Below are 18519 nucleotides of genomic sequence, written 5' to 3'. Positions count from 1 at the left end.
CCCCTCTACTATCGTAGGTGGGGCATAAAAATACAACATTTGATTGACATTTGAAAGACAAAGGAATATGAATATTTTATTTAAATTTATAATAAGAATGTAATAGGGAAATATTGTATTGGTTCAGAGAGTTCTTGTACAGCAACAATTCATGCTTCTATGGTAAGTTTGATATTGTCAATTAAATATGATTATTGGTCAGATGTTGGTCAAGGGATAGTTTCCACCAAAACTGATTTATCAATCTAAATTCATTCAGAAATTTCAGGTGTGGTGTTGCTTAATTTCTTTGAAACCCACATTGATGTTTTTTAAATAAATGTATATTTCTTTTTATGCTAAGATTTTCACATTTGTAATACTAACAGTTACATATTGACTATAACATATCTTTTCTATTTTTAATAAGTCAATTAACATAATCAATTGTTTCATATATAAGCTCTAAACTGAACATTTTATAAAGAATATTTGAATTCTTATCCCTGCAATTTTAATATATCTATATTGTAATATATTTTGGATTCTATTATTTTCATCGGTACCAGTTTTGGGGATCGAGAAAATCATTTTTTTCAAGGATGCTATATGGAAAATACTGCATATTACATATTAACTAATCAGGATCTTGTATTTTTTTAAAATTTAATAGGTAGTTTACCTTTACCATTTAAAATCAGTTTAATCCATGAAAAAATTAAATTAGAACCCAGTGAATATTAATGCATTTCCAATACATGCATAAAGATAAAAATTAAAGACAATTAAGATTAATGACTGTATGCCTATAGCTTAATAATTGATGCCCGAAATTTCACTTCCTTTGTATTAATTCAGCTGAAATTTAATATCTGACCTTCACCTCCATTCTAAATCTAGGCTAAAAAGTAACTAATAAGCATAGAAAATACTAATAGCATAAAGGGACCCATGTTAACCAATTTCTCTGGAATAGTCTTATCTAGTTTAATTCTATAAAGAGCAGTTCATCAAAACAATGAAAGGTGTTGAAACAAAAATTATTGCTATGAAACAAGACTCAAATTTGTTTTACCTAAACAAAATAAAATTTAATATTTTTAACTTCTACAATATTTATGATTAAATTCATTTTTTGCAAGTAATTGGTTGACATGTAGGGCTTATGTTATTAGAGCTTAAAAATGTTTTCTCCATAAACTATACATGTTAGCATTTTAAGGCCTTTTTCATAATTTCTATTTTATTTGAAATGCAGAATCTTAATTCTGATTTTTCATGTAAGCAGGTTGAAATCTACAGAAAATACATAAGGGAGATAACTGTATTCTTTCCATAAAATTTTGCATGAATCTAAAGTTGGACTATAATTTCAATATTGAGACAGATATAATGAGTAAAGGTAACTTCTACTGGGACTAAATCAAAGATCAGTCAATATGACCACAAACTATTGACTTTAATGTCACAAAATATTCTGATTGTCATGGCAACATCAATCTCCCGTACATCCTAATAATCTGTCTAGTCTTAATTCTTTGTAGACTAATCTTATAAGGCACTGTAAAAGAAATAAAAAATATATTCAAAGATTATAGAAGCAAAACTGTCAAGTTGGTTACAATAAAAATTGATCAAACCCTCACCTAAACACATTTCTATATTTAAATAGCCCATGCTTACTGCGGATTCATTATTCGAGGGATACCAATTTTCTTTCATGTTGTGCCTGGTGTAGGTAAGAATGGAAAACAATATATTTTTAGTGTATAAAATTTGCAGACTCTAAACTGGATTCAAAATCCCGAATACTAATTTTTTTTTTTAAATTCAATAAACTGTTGAGACAGAGATATGTCTCCCTTTAAAGTTATTCTGATAGTTTTATGGAAATTTTGAAATTAAAATATCAATACTTATTAAACAATGCAAAACATTCATAGTCAATGAACAATGCTTCATGGTGCAGAGTTAAAATCTCCTTTCAAATGAAAATTGCTCAATGTTAATACAACCGCATACCAAAGACTTCAGAAATAATGGCGTGCATTTATTATTGCAATTTGTCATTTAAGACTTAAATGCGATTCTAATTTTTATGACTGGGAGTTTAAATTATTGGGTTTACAACTCTGTTGCATGTTTCGCAATAATTTCTGAATTTACAGTATCATAAATTTAGAGATTATATGCTATCTTAATGAATTTTAATGGTGTAATTAAAGCCATAACTATCACTGTAGATTTTTTCAACATGACAAGTTCATATTTTTCTAACTTGTTTTTGCATCTTATATTACTTACCAATAAAGCTAGAATGTCAGAGATTATCAACATTATAAATACATCATTCCATACTGGTATCAATCCTGCTAATAATGGACCAATAGCAGCACCTGTAAAAAGAGGGTTTATAATGATATATAATTCCATTAATGGATACAAAATCCGTCAAAAATGGACAGTTATATATGAGACCTATAGTTTAAAGATTTTTTGAGATTATACAAATAACCTTGCAACGAAACTTTAAAGGTGATTTCAATAGCTTAAATAAGGCACAAAAATTGCCAAAACTTATAATTTCACATATTAAACTATCTAATTATTTTTAACAACATAACTGCTTTTCTTATATGTTTTCACAGATAGCATCAAAGTCCGTTTTTTTCAGCAAATTAAATGAAAACAGTAAATTATGTGTGACATTGGATTGCTGGTTATCGGTTGAAGCTTGGTAATTCTCATTTCTTTTTCTTTCTTCACTAATAAAAACCTTTACCAATGATATAGCCAAAGTTACTAAAAGTTATGTTACACACCAACAATCCAGCAAACGTAATCAAAATACAAACAGCACTGAATGGCTTTATACAACAACACTTCAGGTGACTTACAGATACTGCCTGTTCTATCAATAATAACTGTAACTGTTGCTAAGGTTTTGTATTGCCTTCTAAAACTTTATGTGTTCCTAAATCAGTACTGACAGTGACTTACCTATACTACCTGTACCATCTATAACAGCTGTTACTGTTGCTAAAGCTTTTGTATTGCCCTCTAAAACTTTATGTGTTCCTAGATCAGTACTGACAGTGACTTACCTATACTACCTGTACCATCTATAACAGCTGTTACTGTTGCTAAAGCTTTTGTATTGCCCTCTAAAACTTTATGTGTTCCTAGATCAGCACTAACTGCAGTTGTAATTAAAGCATATGGACCATTTACTAAAGTTCCACATGCAAATGACAGTCCTAAAAGAAATAAATCAGTTCATATAAAGATACAATACAATTGATTATAACAAACATTTGTATTGATTAATAAATCAGATATGCAGATGAAAAAGTGGGAGATAAGGAAGAGCATAGTGGAAGCAAGGAAGAAAGAAATGACTGAGGGAAAAGAAAAGTGTTAGTATGGAGTCAGATAGATAATCCTTAACCTTGAATTTCAACATCATATAGACTTCAGCTATCAAGCTAAAATTCAAAGGCAGCTGAACACACAAGTAGCTTTAGTATATGGAATAGTCCTTCTTGGAAATGAAAGGGTGATTACAGATAACGTATGTATATCAGATGATTATACGTTGACACACTCGTTTTTTTTTATCTTATGGTGCTGGCTTCAATACACCACAAGTGTTACAGAAAATAAGTATTACAACTAAATGTTTAATTATAATTATCTTATTTATAAATTTCTCATCAGATCACTATGAATTAAATAATTACCTATAGAATGGGCTAGACTTAAACTTCCATATAAATTGTAAATATACATCTGAAATCAGAAAAACAAAACATTTTTAAAAGAACAGCATTCAATAAGATGTCTACTGAAACGGCATATATTCTACTTGTCCAAGGGAACTCTTTAATTCTCTATTCTAATTGCAAAGATCACTCAGGTTTCTGAGACAAAGCTCATATGAGCTTTTAACACAAATTTTCATTAAAATTGGACAAGAAATAAAGGGAGAAAGCATAAATCTCAATTTTTTTTCTCTAGATCCACCTCTTGTAAAAGATAGTTGATCACAGCTGCTTTTCACCTTATCTGAGACATTACTGATGCAAAACTAAAGGAGAAGGGGCTATAAGGGGCAAAATTGGCCTCAATTTCGAGAATTTTTCAAATTCTACTTATTCGTATGCGTATGGCTTTCTTTTTATGTTGGACATATTCATTTTATGAAAAAAATGTTTTTTTTGTAGTTATTACGTCACAATGCCGTGTTTTGACAACACTTCACGTGCATATTTGATGGCTTTTTCAATTTTTTACTCATTTTCACTACGTTTTTTTACGAAAAAAGTACCAGCGCATTCTTGCCCCAACGAAACATTTTGTCAGAGCAAGCATATCAACAAAAAGCATCTCATGTTGAAATATTTCCATGGGGCAAAGCTTCGCTCATACTGAATTTTAATTAAAAACTTGCTCAAAACCGACATCAAAGTTCTAAAATTATCGTCCATTTTTTCATGTATACCGGTATCGGACTAAAGGTTGACCAGGAACAGTTGTATTTTTTAACATATTTTTGGTCAATGGTTGATAATAATAAAGTTTGGTTATAGAAAGTAAATTATAAAGTGTTTTTCTTCATATTCAAGTAAAACATAGCCTCTCAAGTACAGCCTAGCCCTTGTCGTCTATATTTATTGTAAGTGATTACGGAACTGACACACAGAATTTTACTGGTGCTGTTGTTAAGAAGCTTTTTATAGAGGAATAGAAATCAGCGTATCATTTGTTAAATACTTGATATTAACAGACAGAATTGAAAGAACTTAATATAACTTAACACGTAAAATATTCCACGGCACAGCAGGGGCGTATTTTTTTGTTCTTCGGTAGTGAGCCAGAAGAGGTCACTTTCTGTTGTTTTTTTTTTTTTTTGCATTGGGAAGATCTTCTGGCTCTCTTCCACCTCTTCTTTTAAAATAGGTGGTTTAGACTTTGAATTTTTAGAAAAACTAAGGATTTTCTTATCCCAGGCATAGATTACCTTAGCCGATTTGGCACAACTTTTTGGAATTTTGGATCATCAATGCTATTCAATTTTGTACTTGTTTGGCTTTATAAATATTTTGATATGAGCGTCACTGATGAGTCTAATGTAGACAAAACGCGCGTCTGGCGTACTAAATTATAATCCTGGTACCTTTGATAACTATTTACACCACTGGGTCGATGCCACTGCTGGTGGACGTTTCGTCCCCGAGGGTATCACCAGACCAGTAGTCAACATTTCGGTGTTGACATGAATATCAATAATGTGGTCATTTTGATAAATTTCTGTTTACATAACTTTGAATTTTTAGAAAAAACTAAGGATTTTCTTATCCTAGGAATAGATTACCTTAGCCGTATTTGGCACAATTATTTTTCAGCTCTTACCAGGCAACCATATTCATATACGAAATACTCCTGTCCCCAACCCCAACCGAAGTTATTAAATATCAGATGGTTTTCTCTTATTTAACACAACTTAAAGTTGATGCTAATTTTTAACGCACATTGACACATATTTCAAGCATATTCAGGAAACAGGAGATTAAACATCAGATATATATAATATAAAAACAAAGAGATGTGTTATTATTGATTATATGGCAACTATCCACCGGATTTCAAATATGAAGTGGATGTAAGCAGTTACAGGCAACCGTAAGGCCTTCAATAATGACAACATCTGATACTGTTAAAGCCGTTTATAAAAGTCCATGAAAAGTGTGAAACAATTTAAACGAAAAAACAAATGGTCTAATTATACATAACAAATCAATTTAAAAAAAATCAAAAATGAGTTTAGACATGAACCAACGACAACCACTAAACTGCAGGCTCCTGACTTGGGACAGGTTCATAAAGAATATGGCAGGGGTTAATATTAAGACTAAGATGTGGTATGATTGCCAATGAGACAATTTCTCACAAGAAACCAAATGACGCAGAAATTAACAGCCATAGATCATCATATGGTCTTCAACAATAAGCAAAGCCCTTTTCACATACTCAGCTATAAAAGGCCCCGAAATCACAAATGTAAAACAATTCAAAAAAGAAAACTGACAGCCTAATGAATGTTCAAAATGATGAACGAAAAACAAGTAAGTAACACAGCAACACACAACAACCACTGACTTACAGGCTCCTGACTTCGGACAAGCATATAGTTTTTTACATACATAATGAAGCGGGGATAAACATGTTAGCCGCGGATCCCAACCATCCCCTAACCTATTGTACAGTGGTGTAACAGCACAACAGCATGTTTGTGAGCGCTCAATCCTCCCCGAAGCTGAAACAGTAGCGTAGCAGTACAATATAAAAACAACCTGCACAAATCAGTTGCAATTAAATTAACTCAAAATATCGGTACGAGACACACACAAAAAAAAACCAGCAAACTAGAATTAAGACAATAGACTAAAAGCATCCAACTATTAGAGTATTTACAATTACTGGAAGTGTGTTCAGAACTAGTTGCAACAAGGTAATGAGATAAATCTTGTTCTCCCAGACTAAAGTATCAATCAGTACACAACCAACTGATTTATTTATTAAGAAACGTCTGGTATACATTGTATACTTACATATAGATCCATATACATGTACAATGAAAGTTTTAGAAAAATGGTAGTCCGAAGGTTTTGACCATCAAAATTTTGCATTCGAAATAATAGTTAGGACCAGAAGATGTTCTTCAATGAGCACCATAGAAAATCGACTTTTAGAACTTTCAGATATCTTAGAAATCCAGTTCGGTTACTTTTAAAAAAAATGGATAGACTGAGATGTACTTTTTGATCAGTCATATTCCAGACAAACATTGACGATTTTTTGTGCAGTTTTAGATTATTCTTAAAAATCAAATAGCGGGAGATTAAGCCTGGTTTGTTTAGAAAAATTGAGTTAAAGGAAAGCACAAAGAAAATTGTAACGAACAGAGCACACTTTTATAGTCATGCATGTCTACCGGACGTATCTTAATTTTAAAAAAAACCCAAAGTAATCGAAAACTTAATTTATGTCAACCAACATAACAAAAATCTGCTATATTCGACGTCAAAATGAATTTTTATTTTATTGATCTTCCGTAGAATATCTCCAGAAGAGGTCCAGATTAATTTTTGTGACTCTTCACTAGAAGACATTCTGGAGATGTGCAGAAGAGACCAATAAAACACGCCCCCGACGAAAAACTTCAGTTTCCATTTTGCACTATTAACGTCTGTTTGGTAAAACAAAATTAATTTAGACCATGACATAATCAACAATAATGAAATGGCCATATCATTGCTATAAACAATTTAGTTGAATAAGAAGTAATGAAATAAAAACAAAACAAAATTGTTCCTACCGTTTATGAATAAATATGAAATATTTTAACTACAAATAATTGCTGTGTCAATGTGGTTCAAATCGCATACACGCTACGCTACGGGCATAATGATGTACGTTCGAGTCTCATCAGAACCAATTGTTTTTTCATCGTTTCGTATTTTTTACATTTGTCGTTGAAAATCACATTATCATGATATTGTAAAGACACCTTGACAACAAAAAATAAAAAAGAAAGATAAATAATGTGCTAACAATATTTCAGTTTTATTAAGGTTGAGCCAGTAATTGTTGAATAGTATAGTTTATGAAATTGCGAACTTTATTCATATATTATATGTATACTAGTACGTAATATGTTCTACCTTCTTGTGTTTTTATCAGCAGAGTACATAAAAGTACACACAAATTTATTTACATTGTCATATCAGGGCCTTTTATAGCTGACTATGCGGTATGGGCTTTGCTCATTGTTGAAGGCCGTACGGTGACCTATAGTTGTTAATGTCTGTGTTATTTTGGTCTCTTGTGGACAGTTGTCTCATTGGCAATCATACTACATCTTCTTTTTTATACAAACAATAACTGTAGATTTCCTCTTGTGAAACATTTCTATAATTTAGTCATACATAGAACGAATGTTAACTTTGTTGTTACCATAGCAACTATATTACTGATATTAAATAGTTAAACTTTATATCAATTTTGTTCTTCGTTGTATTAATACAATGGTTCACTAGTAATAATGTATTCACGTTGATTATTAAGGTGTAATCTATTGTAAAATGTACACAATACATAAAAAAGGATAAAATACGTAAAAATCTGATATTTTAGCGTAGTCGGCCTACCATTTTTATGACGTCATAATAAGAAAACGGCAAGAGATAACTATAAAATTCTTGGTGTTTGTTAAGCTCCATATCATAGATATCAATTGAAAGAAATATCAATAGATTCTGAAGTGGGGCCAATTTTGTCCCTTATAGCCCCTTCTCCTTTCTGAAAAAATCTGACACTTAGTGTAGATGTTCAGAGTTCTTATAATGCAATTTTCAATGAACATATAATTTGCAATAACAAAGGGACATAACTCAAATGAAAATAGTGATCAGCACTAACTTTGACATTTCTACGTCCCCCAAATCCTAAATTTCAGAGGGAGAAAATGATATGAATGTCTTATATTTAGGGGTTCAACATATTCAGGCAAAGCTGACATTTTTTAATCAAATTGTTTTTATTTAGCTGTTCTATTAAAGTTTTCCTGGTTTTTTAAGCTCTTGGACATTTTTGTGTGTCAAACTTTTGGTCTCATGATCAGTGTATCTGAACTAGGGTAGCTCCAGAGATACTTGTTGTAAGCCTGATCATCATTTCATACAACTTTAATTCAAGTCAGTAGTATGGAATATAAGAGAAAAGTTAGAATGTAGACCTATAACAATACCACAGGTCAGGTGGATTTATATATTTAGAAAGTCAATATCTAGACACAGCTTATGCAATTTTGTCAAGAAAATTTAAATTTTATTGAAGTTTTACTTCACTTGAAAGGTTTGTAAAATTAAAACAATACTTCTATGCTTACATCGTTCAACTGGATGTTTCAATAATTTAATTTGATATACAATCAGTGTTCTCCCCAGGCCGTTTTAGCGTCGCGGTACCGCGACGCTATATTTCTTCCTGTGACGCTATAATAATTACCGCGAAGCTATAATTATTACCGCAACGCTATAATTATTTTCAGGATGTTATTTTTCTCGTTCCTAAATTTTGAACTTTCATCTAATTACCACTTATGATCATAAAAAAAATATATCACTTTTAATTGTAATCCCTTCAAGTCGGACAATAGAGGCAATTTAGAGTGGTTAAATAGGTGTTAATTGCCCTTTGGGTGATAACTGTTTGGATACGAATACCCCAACTGTCACTTTGACATGATTAATACCACGTGGTTTGCAATCTGCAAATTTAGACAAGGAGAAAACGTAATCAGAAAATCATAAAAAAAATCGAAATATATGTTTGCGAAATGAAATTTCAAAGAAACAAACAATTTTTCTCTTTTAAAATGAGGTTGAGTCTTAGCTTTTTATGACTTTTGATATATTAGTATTACTTTCTTTCTCTTCCTATTAAATCGAGAGTGAAAATTTTGATTTTGGGCAAAATAAGTTTTGTGCTTTCTTTAGAAAATGATCAAAATTTGCTTGTGCATATGTTTCATCCATTTAATGCATTAAAAACGCCATATTCATTCCAAATCTCTTGTCAAACATTGTTTATTTTCGTATTTTTCATTGCTTTCGGCGGCCATTTAATATTTTAGTGTAAACTACTGATAGGAACCGGACCAGATATGACAAAAATCCGCATTTTACAATAATAACCACATGCACAAATGGCACAGTAGACAGAAAACAATGATACATAAAGAGAAAACTAAGCATTAACAGACTACTTGTAGATAACTTTGTAAAAAATATATCATTTTGTAAAAAGAAACAACTGGGACCATGAACCAATATGTTTCAAAGACATGATAAAGAATTTTTTCTATTCAAATTTTTTTATTAACCCATTTTTTCCTACTTATTTAGTGCAATTGTATCCTATACAGGTTGCACTATAATAAACCATTCATTCATTTTGCTGGGTATAGGTAGGGTAATTGGAACCACACATATATATTTTTATTTAGACTAAGAGGAAAAAAATTATTCTGGAACTATAAATGAATATAGAAAACATAAACTGAAAATACTGTTATCATGGTTATAGTTTAATTGTATTCTCAGTTATGAATTCAACAATATAAAAACAAAGAATAGGGTGGAATAGAATATTTTATTTACCAAATAAGGGCCTATAGCATACAAACAATATAATACATTTTGTAATAAACAATAATGTATATAACATAAAGGAAATAAAGCGTTGCCACGACACAATAAATTACATTGAAAAAAAATACTATTTATTTTTTTACGCCAAATGTGATGCTATCCAAAATTTCTGGGGAGAACACTGACAATGTAGTACTTTCAATGTGATCTGCACACATCTGATTAAAAATATCATTGTTGACAAGGGGATGAGAGGGTATTAATATTCAATCATCACATACCACAGGGGCAGCAAGTATTAACATAACAGCACATGTGGTTGCTCTGCCACCAAAGTTATCTGATATCAATCCTGCAGCAATGCCGCCCACAATGCCACCAACATCAAACAGTGTGGATACATCAGCAGACTTCTCTGCATCATAGTGAGCTGCAATAAAAAAAAACAATCAAATGATTTATATGGTAGTATACATTAAACATAAATTCTTTTTATTCTGTGTTAATAGTATAGTACTGTTTTATAAATCACCTGTTATGATTGGTTTTTATGTCTATAAATGTTCACTCCTGCTCTTGTACAGGTTACAATGTACCAAATAAAATTACATGGGCGCAGCCATTTTATGAAGGGAACATGACATAGAGATAAAAATAGATGGCTCTCTGTGATTGGTTGTTATATCTTTTATATATTTTTCTTCTGGAAAGCATTATGAATGAAGTTTCATGCAAGCACAAGTTTGTCCTTAAATGTATAGTATGAAGGGCCGGAAATATTTTTTTTATGTTGCTCAAAAATAGGGAAATTTTTCTGCGAAATCGTCAGGTATCGTGAAAAACCCCAAAATTGACCAAGAAAAGCCATGGGACCATATATATTTGAGTGGGGTAAAATTGCAAATAGATATCGAGCTTCAATTAGACAACAGCAGTTTTTCCATAATTAGTTTATTAAAAGCGCCTTTTAAGGAGATAATTGCTAAAAATAGCATTGACAGCAATGGGGCCACCATTTAGTACTTTATATCCTACAAAGATCAACAAATTTATTTATTTTGTAAAAAGTAGTTCTGTATTGCAATCTTGTTATTTAAGACTAAAATACGATTTTAATTTTTGGGATATTGAGAAAAATCCTGTTAAATTCATATAAAAAATTTCAAATTGCGAGTTTAAATTTTTGTGATTATGACACTGTTGCATTTTTTGTAATAATTAAAACATCGCAATAATTTCTGAATTTATGCTGAGTTCTGTGGGAGATAAATATGTACATCTGTGTGTCTGCACTTAAGGTTGTACCCAACACTTTCACTAAAATTAATTTGGCTCGTTTAATTTTCATTAAATTTTGACAAAGTATCTACTTTGACCCTTTAACAAAAATATAAATATTTCAAAAATTTTGAACCAACCATTCTATCAGAAAAATTACACTGGTTATATAGCAGTTTGGTAAACACTAATTTTGATCATTGAGAAGCTTCATATTCCCTTTACAACACAATGTAATTAAAACGTTTAGCTGATTTTACAGAGTTATCTCCCTGTAGTATTGGAGGATTTCATTACAATTTGGAATAACTTGTGGATATTATAACATTTTTAAAAACTAATCCGTTAAGGAAACACAGCTAGCTGTGTGTGCTCCAACACTGGAGGGATTTACATAAAGAAGAAGAAGAAGGTACCAACTTATAGATATATGAGGAATTTTATCAGCTGTTGATTATAACCATAAAGCAGCATGTTATATTAGAATGTAATTTAGCTCCCACTCTTAGAGAGGATTTACTCATATTAATAACAATTGTATGGTAAAATATGACTTATAAAAAAGAAGATGTTGTAAGATTGCCAATGAGACAACTATCCACAAAAGACCAAAATGACACAGACATTAACAACTATAGGTCACTGTACACCCTTCAACAATGAGCAATGCTCATACCACATAGTCAGCTATAAAAGGCCCGATAAGACAATGTAAAACAATTCAAACGAGAAAACTAATGGCCTTATTTAGGTAAAAAAATGAATGAAAAACAAATATGTAACAAATAAACAAACCACAACCACTGAATTACAGGCTCCTGACTTGGGACAGGCACATACAAAAATAATGTGGCGGGGTTAAACATGTTATAACTTGTATATTATCAACTTACCAGTATGTTCTATATAATTTGGAAGCCAAAACAAGAATGTGTAACTGACTAGTTTGGCACAGAACAGACACAGTGAAAACTCAGCTACACCCTGTAATTTTAATAAAAAATGTTAGTGCATCCATTTTTAAATTTTTTTTTACCATATACTGTAAATTCATAAATTACTGTAAGGTTTTTAACAATGTCATTAGTGCTACTGTGTGAGTATCACAATAATAAGAGCTCAAATTTTGATATCTGATATATATTGCTGTACGGAGATTTTCCTGGAATTGCGCGCAATGATCAATCTCACATTTTTGTCCATTTTTTTAAAATCGTAATAAATGAACTTAACAATTTTCAATATGTAAAATATCATAAGGACTTCGGTTTGTTTTTTTTTTTTTTGTGTTGTGGGATTTCAAGATTATTACATAGACGTGTTACTTGTGTAAAACAATTTTTGTTTTAATTTGTAAGTTTGTGTACTTCAATTTGAGAAACTATACATTACAGGAAATTATGAATGACCTTGACAGAGGCCTAAATCAATGACATACCAAAGGCTGTAACTGCATTATAACTACTGAACCAAACATCAATTCATTTTCTAATGACATTGAGTTTCATTCAAATTTTTATGAGAACTGTAGAAACAAGAAAATATTTGTAAATAGAAAAAAAAAATAAACTAGCTTGCCTTTGGAGGGTTACATGGCTACAAGTTTAGTAAATTTTATATTTACTTCTAAGTTGACCACATGAAGACCATTAGCTAACCCTACTAAGTTTAGTTAGTTTTAGTTCAGAGACTTAACTGATTTTCTATTTTAAAAATTATAACATATTAACAGTTCTTATCAAAATCTCTGTTTAGAAGATTTGGTATTCAAATGTGTAGACAGATGTGACACATACAAGTAGGACAACAAAAATACTCACTGGTATAAAGAATGCTCCCCATATTGTAATTGGTTTCTCCTGTTTATGTTTGATTAATGCCTGTGTTGAGGCATCAATACTGCTATAAGATTGCTACAAGATCACAAAAAGTATATAAATTAATACAATTTAATTTAACATTTCACAATCTGATCATAATCAGACCTTTAACTTACATCTGATTCTGAAATTCTTAATTTTCTAATATTTGGGATCCTTAAAGAAATCTTTTTATGCTAAATAAACATATGATCCCCACTACAGGTCATATAACTGCCAGCTGGGAAATGTTGAAGTCCACTAAGCAGGGCAAATATGAATTAGTGTGGGAATATTTTTAAAAAAAGGTAGGAATATGTCACATTCTAAATCAGAATCAAGTCAAAGGTTTGATTTAATCAAATTAAATATCAATTACAAAAGTTGCGTTTTTAAAGTAATTATAATTTGAAATGCAACATTCTCTTTACCATACTTAGTATTGAAAGTAAGTCTTTAAATAATTTTAAACTATACAATAAAATTATACTATCATATAAGTATCAATTACTAAATTGATCATCATTTAACCTTATACTTAAATGAAATTTCTATTTTTGAGAACTTTAAAACTATTGTATATATAGAGAAAAATATGAATGAAAATACATTCCTAAATGCTTTTTCATATATGAGTTCTAATTGTAGATAACAAAACACAAAACTAAAAACTAAAGGAAATCTAAAAGATTGGTAAGAGGAAACACTGAAATTGATACTGATCTTTAATCATACAACCTTTTTGCTAAGAAAAAAGTAATACTAATGAGTATAAATCTACAAGTTGCATTCTACCATAAATAAATTTAAAACAAAGATTCAGTTTTATTTTTGAGGGAAATGAAGACAGAAAACAACCATGCAATAAAAGGGTTGCAAAAAAATCAGAAAAAAATATCAATAAGACCTTGAAATTTTGTGTTGCCACATGCAAACGTTAGAAAAATGCTTTTTAGGTGAGATTTCACAATACATGTACAAAGTATTAACAAGACCAATAATGGGTCTGCTGTATGTCGTTGCATGCAATTGATTGTAAGTCAATCATTCCCTTTCAATGACACTAAAATTACTTTGACGGAAAAGTTTATGCAAAATGATTGCTGAAATTTATTTGAACTATCAGCAAACAAATTAATAACAATGTCATCAAGCTTCAGACCAAATATTAAGTCTTCCTTTTTATAATAGTAGAGAAGACTTTGACGATATTTTTTTTGTAAAAAACAGTAATTTCACATGAAAACAGAAAGGAATATTATACATGTATATGTGATAATTAAAGATCAGTACTATGCACACACAAATCAAGCTACTAGCATTTACAACACACTATGGAAAGAAATCTGTATAAAAATGCAAAAACTGAAAAAATTAGTAAAATAATTAATGTTAATCAAATCCACTCTAGTTTAAAACCATGCTATATACATTTTACCTCATGATATAAATCATCACCATCTTCGGAAGACTATTAGATAAAGCAGAAATAAACTCATTTAAATTTGAACTTTAAATTGAAATTTCTAAGTTAAAAATATTCAAAATAATAATAATTGCTGCTTTTAAAACTAGAGGCTCTCAAGAGCCTGTATCGCTCACCTGATTTACTTGGGTTTTTGAAATCATATAAAAAAATATAAAATTTGGCTAAAATTAACAACACTTGGCAAGCACCTCATAAGGAAAGGAACATTCATGCTATGTTTGATTTCATTCAATTCAGTGGTTCTTTAGAAGAAGACTTTTGTATGTATTTCCCATAGGGTCCTATGTTAAACTAAGTCTCCCCCACTGGCGGCCATCTTGGATGTTGCAATGACAACAAAGTAACAACATTTGGTCAGCATCTCATTAGGAACATTCATGCTATGTTAGGTTTCATTCCATTCAGTGGTTCACTAAAAGAAGACATTTGTATGTATTTCCCATAGGGTCCTATGTTTCCTATGTTAAACTAAGTCCCCCACTGGTGGCCATCTTGGATGATTGATGGGCTACAAAGTAACAACACTTGTTCAGCATCTCATAAGGAACATTTATGCTATGTTTGGTTTCATTCCATTCAGTGGTTCTCTATAAGAAAAAAACTTGTATATATTTTCCATAGGGTCCTATGTTAAACTAAGTCCCCTACTGGCGGCCATCTTGGACGTTGGAATAGCGACAAAGTAACAACACTTGGTCAGTATCTCATTAGGAACATTCATGCTATGTTTGGTTTCATTCCATTCAGTGGTTCACTAAAAGAAGACATTTGTATGCATTTCCCGTAGGGTCCTATGTTAAACTAAGTCCCCCGCTGGCGGCCATCTTGGATGATGGATCATCTACAAAGTAACAACAAACTTGGTCAGCACCTCATAAGGAACATTCATGCTATGTTTTGTTTTATTCCATTCAGTGGTTCTCTAAAAGAAGTCATTTGTATGCATTTCTCATAGGGTCCTATGTTAAACTAAGTCCGTCTGCTGGCGGCCATCTTGAATGTTGGATCGGCTACAAAGTAACAACACTTGGTCAGCACCTAATAAGGAACATTCATGCCATGTTTGGTTTCATTCCATTCAGTGGTTCTCTAAAAGAAGACATTTGTATATATTTCCCATAGGGTCCTATGTTAAACTAAGTCCCCTGCTGGCGGCCATCTTGGATGATGGATCGTCTACAAAGTAACAACACTTGGTCAGCACCTCATAAGGAACATTCATGCCATGTTTGGTTTCATTCCATTCAGTGGTTCTCTAAAAGAAGACATTTGTATATATTTCCCATGGGGTCCTATGTTAAACTAAGTCCCCCGCTGGTGGCCATCTTGGATGATGGATCGGCTACAAAGTAACAACACTTGGTCAGCACCTCATAAGGAACATTCATGCCATGTTTGGTTTCATTCCATTCAGTGGTTCTCTAAAAGAAGTCATTTGTATGTATTTCCCGTAGGGTCCTATGTTAAACTAAGTCCCCCGCTGGCGGCCATCTTGGATGATGAATCGGCTACAAAGTCACAACACTTGGTCAGCACCTCATAAGGAACATTCATGCCATGTTTGGTTTCATTCCATTCAGTGATTCTCTAAAAGAAGTCATTTGTATGCATTTCTCATAGGGTCCTATGTTAAATTAAGTCCCCCGCTGGCGGCCATCTTGAATGATGGATCGGCTACAAAGTAACAACACTTGGTCAGCACCTCATAAGGAACATTCATGCCATGTTTGGTTTCATTCCATTCAGTGGTTCTCTAAAAGAAGTCATTTGTATGCATTTCCCATAGGGTCCTATGTTAAACTAAGTCCACCGCTGGTGGCCATCTTGGAAGATGGATCGGCTACAAAGTAACAACACTTGGTCAGCACCTCATAAGGAACATTCATGCCATGTTTGGTTTCATTCCATTCAATGGTTCTCTAGAAGAAGTTCAAAATGTAAAAAGTTAACGACGACGACGACGGACGATGACGGACGACGGATGCCAAGTAATTAGAAAAGCTCACTTTGCTCTTTGGGCCAGGTGAGCTAAAAATAAAATGCATTTTTGATGAGTGATTTAAAGCTATCCTTAAGCTATAGACTAGCTGTTTCAAACTAGTCATATTAGTTAGAGATGGTATATAAGGACAAAGAAGGTTCAATTGAGATGACAAAAAGATCTTTCGGACGAATTTGGATTACAACAGCTTTTAACTTTAAGAATATGCTCCTGTAAATAATTAATTAATTTTACGCGATAATTTTGCACTTATAAGCAAAGGAGATAAAAATGATTGTTGTATCCTTGGCCCATTTCTTCATCTCTTGATTAATTTTTTATTAGGTTTAAATATTGTAACCATTGGTAAAAATTTAAACGAAATTTAAACCCATGGTAACATATATTTTGCATAAGTCTAAAATCTTAATTAGGTGAGCTTATCATGCAAGCAGCTTAAAATATATTAGTTGTATTTCTGTATACATTTAGTTTTACCATCCTTGGGCTTTCTTTCCATTTATTCAATTCTTCAAAAAAGAAAGTTTAAATAACAATTTTAGGAATTGAAATTGTTAAAGTACTCTCTGTGAATTTATGAAACCACTACTGGTTATTACTTCAGTAATGTTCTCAAAGGATGCAGGCTTCTTAAAACTTCCAGTTAATCATAGTTCAAATGCATTCATAACTTGAGGTTACTTTGAGAAAAAATAACTTCAATTCTTCTCTTGAATATATTGTGACTAAAATCTTCAACATAAGCATCATCAAATATAAGTAGTAGAGTTTCTGTGTAAAAATATAAATGCAGCAAAGCAATGGATAGAAATGTATGATATTCATTATGCAATTAAACGAGTTGGGATACCAAATTTCACATTATAATAATCAGTGTATTAGTGTGTATGTGTTTGTGTGCACATTTTTATAAGTTTTCTATAAAAGTATATACAAAAGTGAAAGGCGCTCAATATCAAATCAATTTACATGGTTGAAAAATGACACTGTGCAATAGGAGTGTTTGATATAGACTAAAAATACATATTTACTTCAACATCATAGCGATGTAATGGACTTGTTTCACTCTTTAATAAAAAAATATAATAAAATTAGTACTATTGTTTACTTAAATTACTTATAGTCAACACTGTAGAATAAAAGGCATAGACTGTGGATTTCTTTATTTTTGTGGGTACCAATTTTCATGAATTGATGACAAACTTAATTTTGTGGAAACTTGATTATATACTGGTGACAAATTCTGTATATGACAAATCAGGAATATTGAACTTCATTGTCTTCTTTAAAAAATGAAAACAATAAGTTATAATCTTCTTGTGTCAGAGGTACTTTTTGGATTTACCGTCATCAGGAATGCAGTAACAGAAAATTTGAGAGACAAGAACGTTTAATTCCTGTTTAACCTTTACTTATGAAATCCATTGCAATTAGTACCCCATCAATAATACTAAATCCACAGTGTCTTTTCTCTTTCTACAAAAATATTCACTAGCAATGCACATATAAACTGATAAAAGTAATCTATAATTATCATAATAGTTAGATATAATCTATATAAACCCACATCTGAAACATATACACCTTATCGCTAATCCCGGCTGACCTGGCCGCTTGAGCTTCTGACGCGTACAACAATCACTTTTCCATTGTGGCCTCAGATATTTTGTTTTGTGACGTCAAAATTTATGGGAACCT

The 18519-nt window shown here is 31.4% G+C and overlaps 1 protein-coding gene across 2 annotated transcripts in view; it reads right to left on the bottom strand.

Moving 5' to 3' along the window:
- Window positions 1-1419: 1419 nt before the first annotated feature.
- The window catches only part of LOC143079966 (glucose-6-phosphate exchanger SLC37A2-like), a 50552-nt gene continuing 33452 nt past the window's right edge, over window positions 1420-18519 (bottom strand). The window contains exons 11-17 of one of the 2 annotated variants that reach the window (XR_012979565.1): window positions 13292-13384; window positions 12365-12455; window positions 10475-10623; window positions 3720-3768; window positions 2980-3236; window positions 2284-2375; window positions 1420-1540 (exon numbers count right to left, since the gene is read on the bottom strand). Coding sequence is in view for 1 of the 2 variants with exons in the window: in XM_076255597.1 (XP_076111712.1) it covers window positions 1475-1540; window positions 2284-2375; window positions 3084-3236; window positions 3720-3768; window positions 10475-10623; window positions 12365-12455; window positions 13292-13384 (693 nt within the window). In the remaining variant the exon portion in view is untranslated. The remainder of the gene's footprint in view (window positions 1541-2283; window positions 2376-2979; window positions 3237-3719; window positions 3769-10474; window positions 10624-12364; window positions 12456-13291; window positions 13385-18519) is intronic. The other variant, XM_076255597.1, reaches the window with a different exon arrangement.

This window comes from Mytilus galloprovincialis, chromosome 6, assembly GCF_965363235.1.
Source record: "Mytilus galloprovincialis chromosome 6, xbMytGall1.hap1.1, whole genome shotgun sequence".
NCBI lineage: Eukaryota > Metazoa > Mollusca > Bivalvia > Mytilida > Mytilidae > Mytilus > Mytilus galloprovincialis.
Note: the sequence above shows the minus strand (reverse complement) of the source record. Positions and strands in the feature narration are given on the sequence as shown.